This window comes from Mustelus asterias, chromosome 5, assembly GCF_964213995.1.
Source record: "Mustelus asterias chromosome 5, sMusAst1.hap1.1, whole genome shotgun sequence".
NCBI classification, from domain to species: domain Eukaryota; kingdom Metazoa; phylum Chordata; class Chondrichthyes; order Carcharhiniformes; family Triakidae; genus Mustelus; species Mustelus asterias.
Window position 1 is genome coordinate 51284878 of NC_135805.1, and position 16254 is coordinate 51301131.

Genomic DNA, 16254 nt, shown 5'->3' on the forward strand with positions numbered 1-16254 from the left:
TAAGCTTCTTCAGCACTTTATCGCTGCTGATATTAACTTGCCTGATTTCCTCACTCTTTCTAGCCCCTATCCAGCCTACAAGCCTATAATTTTAAAAGGAATTGCACAGCTGCTGCTTGTTGGGATGGCTCTGTCTCCATAGTTACTCTTAATCTGCAGGAAAGGCAGAGGAAATATTGGAAAATCTTACAACCAGGTGGGCTATGGAAGAAGAAAGGAGTGGAAAGAAGAAAGGAAGAACACATCAATGTCTCCAAGTAACAGATGCAGCTTGCTGTTTTCCGCTTTGGTTATGGCTTTGCTTACATCTGGAAATTACACTCCACGGATTTGTCCGATATTGGAAGCTCGGATTATTTAACCATAACCAGTTGGAATCAGTAGACGACATTTCCATGGTTCCAGCTGCAGAGGAAACATCATGTTTTGTGGAAAATGTGATCTTTGTCTCCACTTATCCTTGTAGCGTTCAGCTCTGTTCCTTCTGGATATTTTGGAGCAGGGGAAGTAATAAATGTTTAAGAAAAAACAAATCACGCAGGCCGAACATAATCTTACAAACCACTTTATGACTTTATTTTCTTCTCCCACAAACAAACACCCAATTTCCACTCAACGACCCAGTTAAGTTCAGGAATTTATGTGAAGGAATCACAGTAGAAACAAACCTATATCATAGGCAGAGCAGATTGATTTATTGATATGGTGAACCAGATCAGTGTACATAGCATGTTTATATTCTTTCATTCCTTCACTGCTAACCAAAACCTTCAGGCTTGAAAAAAAAATGCTCACATGATTAGCTAGTGGCCCATAAAGAATTGATGCAAATGATCTTTAAATATGTTTTGCAGCTTAGTGGTTTGACAGGACATTTAAATTCAATCGAGGTGATTAGAAGTTTATTCATTAGTCACAATTAAGGCTTACATAAACATTGCAATGAGGTTACTGTGAAAATCCCCTAGTTGCCACAATCCGGCACATGTTCAGGTCAATGCACCTAACCAGCACATCTTTCAGACTGTGGGAGGAAACCGGAGCACTCGGAGGAAACCCACGCAGACACGGGGAGAACGTGCAAACTCCACACAGACAGTGACCCAAGCTGGGAATCGAACCTAGTTCTCTGGCGCTGTGAGGCAGCAGTGCCAACCATTGCGCCGCCCGTACATGGGTGACTTTATGGGGCTTTATTGACCAAAAAGTAAAAAGCTGCCTTTTTGTCAGGATGGGAATCAGGTTTGAGGAGTCTGAAGTGAGTGATTACTTATTCGACTCCCCTGGATACAAGTTCAAAGCTCCTGAACTGCATTTGAATGTCATCTTTTCAATGCCGAATTCAGGAAAGTGGGGCAGAGGAACCATTTTTGCTCTCTTTTGTTGCTGAGAATTTCCTGGACAGGGGTGTGTTATGTAGGTGCAGCTCATTGCGGTGCTGTAAGTAAAGTGGGAGAAAGGTGTTCTGGTTTCCCTGTAACATTTTCCAATTCATCTGACTGTTGATTGCTACTGCATTGGGAGCACCTTGGAAAATCCTGATGCAATGCACGCCCTTAGATCCGAGGAGCCATGGGGGTTGCTGGGGATCCTAGGCTAATGTGCTTATGATATTTGACTTTGTATATTTCTAGGCATTCTTTGATAGATTTTAGTCCCTTAAGATTCTTCAGCACTTTATTGCCGCAATATTAGAACATAGAAACCCTACAGTGCAGTAAGAGGCCATTCGGCCCATCGAGTCTGCACCGACCACAATCCCACCCAGGCCCTACCCCCATATCCCTACATATTTTACCCGCTAATCCCTCTAACCTACACATCTCAGGACACTAAGGGGCAATTTTAGCATGGCCAATCAACCTAACCCGCACATCTTTGGACTGTGGGAGGAAACCGGAGCACCCAGAGGAAACCCATGCAGACACGAGGAGAATGTTTCCATGGTTAACTTGCCTAGTTTCCTCACTCTTTCTAGCCCCTATCCAGCCTATAATTTTAAAAGGAATTGCACAGCTGCTGCTTCTTGGGATGGCTCTGTCTCCATCGTTTCTCTTAGTCTGCTGGAAAGGCAGAGAAAATATTTGAAAATCTTACAACCAGGTGGGCTATGAAGGAAGAAAAGAGTGGAGAGAAGAAAGGAAGAACACATCAATGTCTCCAAGTAACAGATGCAACTTGCTGTTTTCCGCTTTGGTTATGGCTTTGCTTACATCTGGAAATCACACTCCGTGGATTTGTCTGATGTTGGAAGCTCGGATTATTTAACCATAACCAGTTGGAATCAGTAGACGACATTTCCATGGTTCCAGCTGCAGAGGAAACATCATGTTTTGTGGAAAATGTGATCTTTGTCTCCACTTATCCTTGTCGCGTTCAGCTCTGTCCCTTCTGGATATTTTGGAGCAGGGGAAGTAATAAGAAATGTTTAAAAAAAACAAATCACGCAGACCGAACATAATCTTACAAACCACTTTATGACTTTATTTTCTTCTCCCACAAATAAACACCCAATTTCCACTCAACGACCCAGTTAAGTTCAGGAATTTATGTGAAGGAATCACAGTAGAAACAAACCTATATCATAGGCAGAGCAGATTGATTTATTGATATGGTGAACCAGATCAGTGTACATAGCATGTTTATACTCTTTCATTCCTTCACTGCTAACCAAAACCTTCAGGCTTGAAAAAAAAATGCTCACATGATTAGCTAGTGGCCCATAAAGAATTGATGCAAATGATCTTTAAATATGTTTTGCAGCTTAATGGTTTGACAGAACATTTAAATTCAATCTAGGTGATTGTGGGGCTTTACTGACCAAAAAGTAAAAGGCTGCCTTTTTGTCAGGGTGGAAATCAGGTTTGAGGGGTCTGAAGCGAGTGATTACTTATTCAACACCACTGGATACGAGTTAAAAGCTCCTGAACTGAATTTGAATGCTGTCTTTTCAATGCCGAATTCAGGAAGGTGGGGCACAGGAACTATTTTTGCTCTCTTTTGTTGCTGAGAATTTCCTGGACAGGGATGCAGCCCATTTGATTTGATTTCATTTATTATTATTGTCACATCTATTAGTCTTCAGTGAAAAGTATTGTTTCTTGCGCACAGACAAAGCATACCATACATAGAGATGGAATGGACAGGGTGCAGAAGGCAGTGTTACAGTCATATCTAGGGTGTAGAGAAAGATCAACTTAATATGAGGTAGGGCCATTCAAAAGTCTGACAGCAGCAGGGAAGAAGCTGTTCTTGAGTCGGTTGGTACGTGACCTCAGACTTTTGTATCTTTTTCCTGACGGAAGAAGGTGGAAGAAAACATCTCCGGGGTGCATGGGGTCTCTGATTATGCTGGCTACTTTTCCGAAGCAGTTAGAAATGTAGACAGATTCAATGGATGGGAGGATGGTTTGTGTGATGGACTGGGCTTCATTCAACCATTCAACACAACCCTTTGTAGTTTCTTACGGTCTTGGACAGAGCAGCAGCCATACCAAGCTGTGATACAACCAGAAAGGATGCTTTCTAAGGTGCATCTGTAAAAGTTGGTGAGAGTCATAGTGGACATGCCAACTTTCCTTAGCCTCCTGAGAAAGTAGAGGCGTTGGTGGGCTTTCTTAACTATAATGTTGGTGTGGAGTGACCAGGACAGGTTGTTGGTGATCTGAACACCTAGAAACTTGAAGCTCTCGACTATTATCACTTAATCCCTGTTGATGTAGGCAAGGCACGTCCTCCACTACGCATCGCGGTGCTGTAAGTACAAAGAACAAAGAACAATACAGCACAGGAACAGGCCCTTCAGCCCTCCAAGCCTGTGCCGCTCATGTGCCCAACTAGACCATTCGTTTGTATCCCTCTATTCCCAGTCTGTTCATGTGGCTATCTAGATAAGTCTTAAACGATCCCAGCGTGTCCACCTCAATCACCTTGCTTGGGAGTGCATTCCAGGCCCCCACCACCCTCTGTGTAAAATACGTCCCCCTGACATCTGTGTTGAACCTTGCCCCCCTCACCTTGAACCTGTGACCCCTTGTGTTCGTCACCTCCGACCTGGGAGAAAGCTTCCCACTGTTCACCCTATCTATGCCCTTCATAGTTTTATACACCTCTATTAGGTCGCCCCTCATCCTCCGTCTTTCCAGGGAGAACATCCCCAGTTTACCCAATCTCTCCTCATAGCTAACCCCTCCATACCAGGCAACATCCTGGTAAACCTTCTCTGTACTCTCTCCAAAGCCTCCACGTCCTTCTGGTAGTGTGGCGACCAGAACTGGACGCAGTATTCCAAATGTGGCCTAACCAACGTTCTATACAGCCGCAACATCATATGCCATCTTTTATATTCTATGCCCCATCCAATAAAGGCAAGCATGCCATATGCCTTCTTTAGCACCCTCTCCACCTGTGCTGCCACCTTTAAGGATCTGTGGACTTGTACACCCAGGTCCCTCTGTGTGTCTATACTCCTGATGGTTCTGCCATTTATTGTATAGCTCCCCCTTACATTAGATCTACCGAAATGCATCACTTCGCATTTATCTGGATTAAATTCCATCTGCCATTTCTCTGCCCAATGTTCCAGCCTATCTATATTCTCTGTAAATGTTCATCACTATCCGCAACTCCAGCAATCTTCGTGTCGTCCGCAAACTTACTGATCACACCAGCTACATCTTCCTCCAAATCATTTCTATATATCACAAACAGCAGAGGTCCCAGTACAGAGCCCTGCGGAACTCCACTAGTCACAGACCTTCAACCAGAAAAAGACCCCTCCAGTGTTACCCTCTGTCTTCTATGGCTAAGCCAGTTCTCCACCCATCTAACTAGCTCACCTTTTATACGATGAGATTTAACCTTTTGCACCAGCCTGCCATGAGGGACCTTGTCAAACGCTTTACTAAAATCCATATAGGCGACATCCACGGCCCTTCCCTCGTCAATCGTTTTTGTCACCTCCTCAAAAACCTCAACCAAATTTGTGAGGCATGACCTCCCTCGTACAAAACCATGCTGTCTATTGCTAATGAGATTATTCAGTTCTAAATACGCATATATCCTATCTCTAAGAATCTTCTCCAACAATTTCCCTACCACGGACGTCAAGCTCACCGGTCTATAATTACCCGGGTTATCCTTGCTACCCTTCTTAAATAACGGGACCACATTTGCTATCCTCCAATCCTCTGGGACCTCACCTGTGTCCAGTGAAGAGACAAAGATTTCTGTTAGAGGCCCAGCAATTTCATCTCTTGCCTCCCTGAGGAGTCTAGGATAGATGCCATCCGGCCCTGGGGATTTGTCTGTCTTAATGTTTCCTAAAATATCTAACACTTCCTCCCTTGTAATTGAGATTTTTTCTAACGGGTCAACACATCTCTCTGAGACACTACCAGTCAACATGTCCCTCTCCTTTGTGAATACTGATGCAAAGTATTCGTTCAGGAATCCTGCTGGAGGTTGGTGGGAAGCTGATTTTCATCCTGCCAGTGGGATACGGAATCAATCCCCCCCCCCCATGCTCGATTCTCCGCGACACCAGCAGAAAAACATCCCGGTCCTGAACATGACTGGATAATGGTGGTATGCTGAAGTCGGGGCTGCCTCCGGAGTTCGGGTTGGAGGCTGCCAGTGATCCTGGAACCTTGAGCTCCACAGCAGTGAACATAATCTTTCAAACCGCTTTGTGACTTTATTTTCTTCTCTCACAAATATACACCCAATTTCCACTCAATGATTCAATTAAGTTCAGAAATTTGTGTGAAGCAATCACAGTAGAAACAAGCCTATATCATATTGCTGTGTGGCACAGCAGATTGATATGTTGAACCAGGCCATCGTACATAGCATGTTTATACTCTTTCTCACTACAAACCAAAGCCTTCAGGCTTGTAAAGGCTTGAAAAACATGTTCATGTGATTTGCACATCTATCAGTTGGATCTTCCACCTTCATTGTCTTTGAGAAGGTCCATCTTCCAGCCTCAGAATGTTCCTGGAGGTCCATCTTCTTTCTTCAGGAGGTCCACCTTCCTTCATAAATGGTGGATCAGAGATGTCAGGGGCCTTTCATATGTGCCACCTCGATATGACAGCGAGACGAGTGTCATCAAGAGATCTAATTGAGGTATATAAGGTGCTAAAGGGGATTGACAGGTTAGACATAGAGCAAATGTTTCCTTTTGTTGGACACTCTAGAACGAGAGGCCATAATTCTAGGCTAAGGGGTGGCAGATTTAGAACAGAAATTATGAGGAATTACTTCAAGGGTTGAATTACATTCAAAGGATTATGAATCTATGGAATTCTATACCCCAGAGTATAGTGGATTCTGGAACACCAAACAAATTTAAGGAGCTGATGGATGTGTTTTTAATTAGTGGCAGGATGAAGGGTTATGGGGAGCGAGCAGGAAGGTGGAGAGGAGGCCGAGATGAGACCAGCCATGATTTGATTTGATTTGATTTATTATTGTCACATGTATTAGTATACAGTGAAACGTATTGTTTCTTGTGTGCTATATAGACAAAGCATACCGTTCATAGAGAAGGAAAGGAGCGGGTATGGAATGCAGTATTACAGTCATAGCTAGGTTGTAGAGAAAAATCAACTTAATATAAGGTAGGTCCCTTGAAAAATCTGATGGCAGCAAGGAAGAAGCTGCTCTTGAGTTGGTTGGTACGTGACCTCGGACTTTTGCATCTTGTGGACGAGAGTATGTCCGGGTTGCATAAGGGCCTTGATTATGCTTATGATCTTATTGAATGGCGGAGCAGGCTTGTGGGGCTGAATTGCCTATTCCTGCTCCTAATATTGATGTTCTTACCAAGCCCACCCCACCACAGAATAGGGCACAAAGCCTCCAGATGCATAAATAACTACGCCAGGGATGGAAGATGTGGCGTCGTTTCCTGTTGATGTCTGCAGTGGGAAACATTCCCTATCTCCGCCACAGGACTTAGTCCCGGATGGGAGAATTCCACCTCTGGTGTCTTGTTCAGTTTTCTGCCCTCTTCAAGTGATCTGTGTTGTAAGTGGACAGGAAAAGCAACATCAAAGTTAAACCAGTCAGTTTGGAGAATCATTACAGAGATGCACAACATTCAAACCAGGAAGTATAAAGCAAGAAATATAAGTTTGATTTAAGTGATGCATAGAAAGCGAAATAAAGATGGAATTAAGGGCAAGCAATAAAAGGCAAACAGAAAAAGTACATTTTAAAACATTTCCAAAGTCATTTCCTTCTGAAGAAATGAGACTTTCAAAATTGCTTTTCAGGGCCAGAGAGATTATTCAGAAGTAATAATCATCTGTTGCAACGTAAAAAATTCACTCCTGAATGCATCAGCCCTAACCTTTCTCAGCCGGTTTAATCTCAAAGTTGTTGGACAACTACAGCAAGTCCACACCGTAATAACCATCTCAGTGCTGAGTCTTTTGGTGAAGATTGCAACAGCACATCCTATAGAGGAACAGGGTATCTCTGACAACAGGGTATCTCTGACTGCAACTGCTGAATTTCTAAGTTTAACCTTGAGTTTAGAAATGTAAGAAGTGACTTGATTGAAACATATAACCGCCTGACGGCTTTTGATGGGGTCGATGTGGAGAGGATGTTTCTTCTTGTGGGACAATCTTGTACTCGGGTCACTGTTTAAAAAATAAGGGATTCCCCATTCAGGATAAAGATGAAAATAATTTTTTTCTCTGAGGATTGTGAGTCTCTGGAACTCTTTTCCTGAAAAGACAGTGCAAGCAGGTACTTTGAACATTTTGAAGGCAGAGGTAGGTAGATTCTTGAGAAACAAAGGATTGAAAGGTTATCTGGGGATAGGCAGGAATATGGAGTTGAATTTACAATCAGATGAAATATTGAATGGCAGAACTGACTCGAGGGGATCATTAACCTGCTGCTCCTAATTTGGATGTTCATAACTGTGCATCAGTGGACTTCAGGTGTATTTCAGATTTCTTCCATTATAATGGCGAGCGTTGATAGCCTTACCGTTATTTATATTGAAAATTCCAGGCCAATGTAACAAGAAACAGTGAGGAACTGTCCAGTAAAGTGCATATATTTAATAAGCTGACTTACTAATTCAAATAAGGAATGCAGGATAAGAAATTATATGTATTATCATGAAATGAGAAGCTATACCTTGATCTCTTATTGAATGTAATAAGCCAAACTCCACCTTAATAACTAACAGTAAAATAGGACATTTGCTACTCTACCCTATTATCAAAAAGATAATTGGAGAAAACTTCATAATGAACACACTAAACTTCTAATTTCTAGTTAATGTTAAATATTACTATCATTAGAACAGTACAGTTGTGTATGGCAGCATTGAAGGTATTTATTTAAGTGGAAGCAATATGGGTAGTTTTGATTATTTAGCTATTCAAAGAAAACTTTTGACAGTGTAATTGATGACTTTATTGGCAAGTAGCTATTAACCACTGTTTGGTTTCATTTAGAGCTGCCTAAATATTACAGTTGAAGGAAGGTGTCTGTTTGAGATGCCTGGCTCCGGTATAATACTTGCGCAACAGTAATGTGCAGGGCACAATTTTACATGTTTAAACATCAGTGACTGGAATTTTCCTCTGGGTGGAACCTGCAATTTAGACCTAAAAATTCACCAATTCTGTGTTCATTCTGCTGTTGTCAAGTTCTAGCATTTCAATAATGTCAATGGAGCCAAATCAACATAAACAATCAGGTCAAGGAAACTGCAAAATCTACCCCACATAGTTCCTCTTAATTGTGAAAATTAAAGTCTCAGCTCATTCATGCACAAATAGGCACAACGTATTTAGGAGTCTGCAATTGCAAAAGCTTTTCAGTTTTTAAAATGCGTTATACATATACCATAAAAATAATAAAAGAAACTGAACATTTAGTTCACATCTCATCAGGGATCATAAAGCTAAAAAAATTACAATAAATTAAGAGAAACATGGCCCTTTCTTTTCTGCAGCTGAATACTGGGTTGTAATCTCAAGAGAGACTCTGAGGGGAGGTGATGGCCTGAGTGGTATTGTCGCAAGACTATTAATCCAGAAACTCAGCTAATGTTCTGGGGACCCAGGTTCAAACATTCCTCCATGGCAGATGGTGGAATTTGAATTCAATAAAAATACCTGGAATTAAAAATCTACTGATGACCATGAAACCATTGTCGATTGTTGTAAAAACCCAATTGGTTCACTAACGTCCTTTAGGGAAAGAAATCTGCCATCCTTACTTGGTCTGGCCTACATGTGTCTCCAGAGCCACAGCAATGTGGTTGACTCTCAACTGCCCTTGGGCAACTAGGGATGGGCAATAAATGCTGGCCAGCCAGCGAAGCCCATGCCCCATGAATCAATAAAGAAAATGTGCAGGAATCTTGAGTATAAAGTTTATTTATTGGTGTCAAAAGTTCTGTCACAGGCTCTGTAGCTTGGGGATGGGGCTGTTACCACAGACAAGGATGCATTTGGACAGAGAACTTTTGTTAAAATATCAAGGCAATTTCAGTGTGTTGTACTTTATGTGTAACTTATATAAATAATGTGAGTTACTTGTGCAAGTAACTCCCTCCCAAGACATCCGAGAATGTTTTGGGCTTCGTGGTTGATTTGTGTCCAGCTTGTACCTGAAGGATAGCATCAAGGATAAAGTAAAGGAAATTTTATCAAAACCTTACCTTACCTATAATTTAGAACACAGTAAGAGTTTTAACAACACCAGGTTAAAGTCCAACAGGTTTATTTGGTAGCAAATACCATTAGCTTTCGGAGCGCTGCTCCTTCGTCAGATGGAGTGGAAATGTGCTCATCACATTTCCACATTTCCACTCCATCTGATGAAGGAGCAGTGCTCCGAAAGCTAATGGTATTTGCTACCAAATAAACCTGTTGGACTTTAACCTGGTGTTGTTAAAACTCTTACTGTGTTCACCCCAGTCCAACGCCGGCTTCTCCACATTATAATTTAGAAGGCAGATGGTAGAATTTGAATTCAATGTGTAAAAGAAATCTGGAATTAAGAACCTACTAATGACCATAAAACCATTGTCAATTGTCGGAAAAACCCATCTGGTTCATTCTGGTCCTTTAGGGAAGGAAATCTGCCGTCCTTACCTGGTCTGGCCGACATGTGACTCCAGAGCCACAGCAATGTAGTTGACTCTCAACTGCCATCTGAAACGACCTAGCAAGTCACTCAGTTCAAGGGCAACTAGGGATGGGTAACAAATGCTGGCCAGCCAGCGGTGCCCGTGACCTATGAATGAATTTTTAAAAAATGACCTCTCTTTTCTCTCCCTGCAGATCGAGCCCGACTTGCTGAATTTTCCCATCTTACTCTGTTTTTATTTCAGGTTCCCACATCTGCAGTATTCTGCTTTTATTTTAGATGATTAAAGTTGGTTGGAGGTCAATCAAATCATTTCCAGGACATCAATTCAGGAGTTCCTCAGGGTAGTGTCCTAGACCCAACCACCTCCAGTTGCTTCACCACTGAGCTTCCTTCTATCATAAAGTCAGAAGTGGGGATGTTCGCTGTTGGCTGCACAATGTTCAGCACTATTCGTGACTCCTCAGACACAGAAGCAATCCATGTCCAAATGCAGCAAAACCCGCACAATATCCAGCTTGAACTGAGAAATGGTAAATAATATTCATGCCACACAAGTAACAGGAAATTACCATCCCCAGCAAGAGAAAATTTATCCATTGCCCCTTGACATTCAATGGCAATACCATTGCTGAATCCCCCACTATCAACATCTTGGGGGTTGTCATCAAGCAGAACTGGGCTAGCCATATAAATACTATAGCTACAAGAGCAGGTCAGAGTCCAGGAATTCTGCAGCAAGTAACTCACCTCCTGACTCCCCAAAGTCTGTCCACCATCTACAAGGCACAAGTCAGAAGTGTGATGGAATACTCTCCTCTTGCCTGGATGAGGGCCGCTTCAACAACATTCAAGAAGCTCAACACACCAGCATCACCTGAAGGTTCCTCTCCAAGCCACTCACCATCCTGACTTGGAAATTTATCATGTTCCTTTACTGGCGCTGGGTCAAAATCCTGGAACTCCCTCCCTAACAGCACCATGTGTGCATCTACACTTTAGGGACTGCACTGGTTCAGGAAGGCAGCTCACCACCACTTTCTCCAGGGCAACTAGGGATGGGAGATAAATGTTGGCTTAGCCAGCAATGTCCACATCCCACAAAAATGAATCGAAATAAAGAATCTGCAAAGGGTAGGTAAAAATCATTGCAAAGTGCCCAACGTATAATCATTTGTTGTCATTGCAGATTAAAGTTTTGAGGTCATGGTTGGGTATTGGACATATACTGCAGCTGATAAATGGTTTTCCCTCCCAGAAAACACTCTGCAGCTTCCTCACAAGAATTATAGTCTCTCATTTGGCTCACTGAGATTAGATTTATTAAAGATCTATTTCTTTCCCTTGTCCATTGTCATCTGCTATACAGCTGATAAAATGCTGATAATTTAATATAATGTATATTGAATTAAGCAATTTGATTTGAACATTCAGAATAAACAAAAATATTTTGTTGGAAGTTACTTTCTAAAGAAAACCAACCACTTTCTCAAATGGTCAAATAAACTCATTTTCCAAATAATGCTCAGAGGCGGAAGTAGTTCAAGCAATAGACCTCCTTCATAACAATGACCGTAGCATTTTTGGAGTACGGGAAATGGGTCTTTTATTTCAATGCATCCGGGTGAAATCCGATCAGATCCTGGCATCCACATTATAAAAGATAACTATCTTGTATAAGACCAAATAGAGATATGCAAACACTAGAGTTCATCAGGCAAGGCCATCCATTGTGAAGAGTCACCAGTTTGAACTCTCAGCAGTTTTGTTGTATGCTGATTAGGGAGCAGAAATCTGACCATTTCTTTTTCTCCTGAGCATAGGATGATGCCGAGGCTGATTGGCAATACTGCTTCATTAGTGACAATGGCTAATATATCATAAATTATCAGGAACCTTCCTGGTTTTTATGCCGCAGTACCATTGTCAATACAACTGGGGCGTTTGCCATTCAGCCATTCCTAACATTGTAAATATTACCCCAAGAGATGCTCACCAAAATTAATCTGTTGATTAATTCTTCATAGACTTTAATGTAGTCAGATTGATGTCTGAGACCGTGACTGTGAGAGGTGAGGTGAAATTTCTTCATCCAGAGAGTGGTGAATGTGTGGAATTCACAGCTGTTGTGGGAAAAATCCACTAGTAGTCAGACTTCGAGATTCAGAAAATACGATTTATTAAACGGAGCTCCGTGGAGACAAGGCACATGTCTGTAGCAAACCTTCTCTCAATAGTATGTCGGGAGCGGTTCATTTTTATACCCTTTACACAATGGGTAAACCGGTGATTCGAACATTATCACATTGTTTAAGTGAGTACAAGTATTTAACATTTTATGAATGGGTACATTTCCTCATGTTTACAAAAGTACAAACAGGTATAGACATTTAGCATTTTATGAATGGGTACATCTCCTTATGTCTGTATCTATCAATGGCTAGTTTCGTCTCGTTCAGGTGCTAATCGGTTCCCTCGCATTCATATTTCCCGCGTTCCTTTAACATTAATCTAAGCTCTTTGTTTTGGGGTTTCCTTATCTTAAAAAGATGTTTTGACCCTTGGCTTTGGCTTCCTGAGGTGTTTGTTTGCTATGAGTCACTGTCTGTACTTTGGAAGTGGCTTGTCTGTTAGGTTTTGGTTTGACGTGATTTCTGAACAGCGGGAGCCTGTGTCTGCTTTTCTGGCTTCTTTCCCAGTTAACCCTGTATGTGCCAGGCAGCCATTTTAGAGTGTGCTGTATTGCCATTTTAAAGTGTGCCCCCCCCTGTATTTTCCCCTTTACAACAGCCACAAAATGTAGTTGAGGAAAAAACATTTTGTGATTTCAAGAAGAAATTAGATATAGCTCTTGGGGCTAAAGGGATCAAGGGATATGGGAGGAATGTGGGATCAGGATATTGAATTTGATTATCGGCCACGATCATAATGAATGGCAGAGCAGGCTCGAAGCGCCGAATGGCCTACTCCTATTTTCTATGTATGTTTCTATGTGTGTCTTATTTTGGAACCAGTTTTGTACCCTTCTACAAGTGGAAACATCTTTTCTACATTTACTCTATTGAAACCCTTCATAATTTTAAATATCTCCATTAGGTCATTCTTCTGTTATGTAGAGAGAGGAGCGCCTAGTTATTCAGTCTCTCCTAATCATTATAACTAGTAGGTATCATCCTTGCAAATCATTTTTGGACCTTCTCTGATACTTCTAAATTTTTTTTTAACATGGAGACTAGAACTTTCTCTGTATTCTAAGTGCAATCTAACCAAGATTCTGTGTACATTTAGTTTAACTTCCTTATTTTTCAATGTAATACTCCCAGAAATGAACTCCATTCCACCTGTCAATACTACATCAAGTCCTATGTGAGCTCAGCAGCAGGAACATCTGTAACTTAGAATCCCTGCCTCTGTTTCCACCCCTTCACTCTGCTAGGTGGACATTTGCCTTGTAAGGGATGTACATAATTTCTGTTTCTTTGGCAATCTAGAAATTTTTGCAACCCCATGTAACCAGTTTCTCAACAGTACCTTAGAGTTACAATGGAAGGCCAGTAGAATCCCATGGAATTCGATGGCCAACAAATTGAGCATGATTGTGATTTGATTTGATTTATTATTGTCACATGTATTAGCATACAGTGAAAAGTATTGTTTCTTGCATGCTATACAGACAAAGCATACTGTTCATAGAGAAGGAAAGGTGAGAGTGCAGAATGTAGTGTTACAGTCATAGCGAGGGTGCAGAGAAAGATCAACTTAGTGCGAGGTAGGTCCATTCAAAGGTCTGATGGCAGCAGGGAAGAAGCTGTTCTTGAGTCGGTTGGTAGGTGACCTCAGACTTTTATATCTTTTTCCTGATGGAAGAAGGTAGAAGAGATTATGTACAGGGTGCGTGGGGTCCTTGATTATGCTGGCTGCTTTTCTGAAGCAGTGGGAAGTATAGACAGAGTCAATGGATGGAAGGCTGGTTTGCGTGATGGACAGGGCTTCACTCACGACCCTTGGTAGTTTCTTGCAATCTTGGGCAGAGCAGGAGCCATCCCAAGCTGTGATACAACCAGAAAGAATGCTTTCTATGGTGCATCTGTAAAAGTTGGTGAGAGTTGTAGCTAACATGCCAAATTTCCTTAGTCTTCTGAGAAAGTCGAAGCGATGGTAGGCTTTCTTAACTATAGTGTCGGCATGGGGGGACCAGGACAGGTTGTTGGTCATCTGGACACCTAAAAACCTGAAGCTCCCAAACACTTCTACTTGATGTTTCTGATAAGAAATGAGCATTGCTAGAATCTGTTCTGATTGTACAGAGGTTGAGCTGGCTCATCTGTTTTTCCAAGTGTAAATTTGAGAAGCTGACTTGAATTGAAGAAATGAAAGACCTAAGAGTGTACTCCATTTAATTTCAGGTGACAACACTCTACGAATCTGGGATATAAAGACAGCAGGAGCCAGAATAATCATTCCTGCTCATCAAGCAGAGATACTGAGCTGTGACTGGAGTAAATATGATCAGGTAACGATTTAAAATCATAGAATCCCTGCAGTGCGGGAGGAGGCAATTCAGCCCATCGAGTCTGCACCGTACTATTTTTAGAGATCAATTAATTGAATAAACCCATTCCAGTTTGATGGTTGTTGATATTGGGATTAAAAGTAAAAATGGAAAAATAATATAAAGAATAAAATTGTGTTATATTTAATTTAGAATGTGCTCGTGACTGGAGCAGTTGACTGCACCTTAAGGTGTTGGGACCTGAGAAATATCCGACAGCCAGTACATCATCTCGCTGGCCATACTTATGCTATACGAAGGGTGAAAGTAAGTTACTGTTTCTGGCTTGTAGCTTATCACTGGTGATTGAATTTTTTTTAATGGTTTAAACTTGTGATTCTCAGTGTTCTGAGAAGTATCAGCTCAGGAGATTTAGCTCACTTAATTCTACTATGCTCATGTTACGCGTAACCTTTTTATTTCAGGATTTCACCAGTTCCAGTTGTGTAAAGGTTAAGAAGCTGACCAGTTTGTAGATTGGTGGCTCTTGCAGATACTTTAAAAATTGTACACACCAGGAAAGGGATAGTAAATATTACACTTTATTACTTTGTACAATCAATGAGAAGATCTACCCATCCCTGATTGTTAGTAATGGTTTTCAGCTTGGCTGTTTCACTGGTGATTTCCTTATGTTTGTTGTTGCTGTTTATTGCTTTTATTCAACCTTGACTACTTTGATGATTCACTGCTTATTACCTTGGACATCTCCAAAGTCCTTGGTAGGAGCCAGACACTTCTGAACAATATGCCATCATAAGGTTTCCACCAACACTGTGCACATCCATGATCAAAATGAAGGCTCAAAGGGCCAAATGGCCTACTCCTGCCACTAGTTTCTATGTTTCTACATGGCAAGCCAGCTTTCTATTACGTTGCTGTGGTGGACCTCAGTTGTGCCTTTGTCCTATATGGACCACCGTTGTGTGTGTTTGTCATACCTGGACACATCCCCTTCCAGTTTGGTTCCTCCCCTCAGCACCTAGTATAAAGGTGGCTGTCTCCTCCCCCTTGTTCAGTCCAGGTCGGTTATTTGTTGGGATCTGCTCCTGATTCTGTTGTGAATAAAAGCCTACACTTATATTGGCATATCGGTAGTCTTTCGCCTTATTGATAGCGCATCAATTTTATTCACAACAGTTACTAGTATGGAGCAGTTTCTAAAACCCGACAAGTTAGCATTAGACCCTCAAGAGGTTGGAGCCTCTGATAAATTTGATCATTGGTTGGACTGCTTCGAAGCATTCGTCGACATCGCTACGGCCATCGACACCGACGCTGCTAAACTCCACGTGCTCCGCGCCCGGGTAAGCGAAACTGTCTATGGAATCTTCCGGGACGCTGCTACTTACGCGGACGCTATCGAACTCCTAAAAGGGCAGTTCCGAAAGAGCCCTAACGTGGTTTACGCCAGACACCTCCTAACTACCCGCAAACAGCAGCCAGGAGAATCGTGCGCCCAATTTCTGCGCGCCCTGCGAGTCCTCGCCCGAGCATGCGACTGTAAGGCTGTTTCAGCAGCTCAGAACACGGAGGATCTGATCCGCGACGCCTACGTTGCGGGCATTGAGTCT

General features: G+C 42.0%; 1 protein-coding gene across 1 annotated transcript in view; it reads left to right on the plus strand.

The window, feature by feature from the left end:
- The window catches only part of pex7 (peroxisomal biogenesis factor 7), a 95884-nt gene that overhangs the window by 41283 nt on the left and 38347 nt on the right, over nt 1-16254 (plus strand). The window contains exons 6-7 of the mRNA XM_078212579.1: nt 14535-14641; nt 14834-14947. Of these exons, the coding sequence (XP_078068705.1) occupies nt 14535-14641; nt 14834-14947 (221 nt within the window). The remainder of the gene's footprint in view (nt 1-14534; nt 14642-14833; nt 14948-16254) is intronic.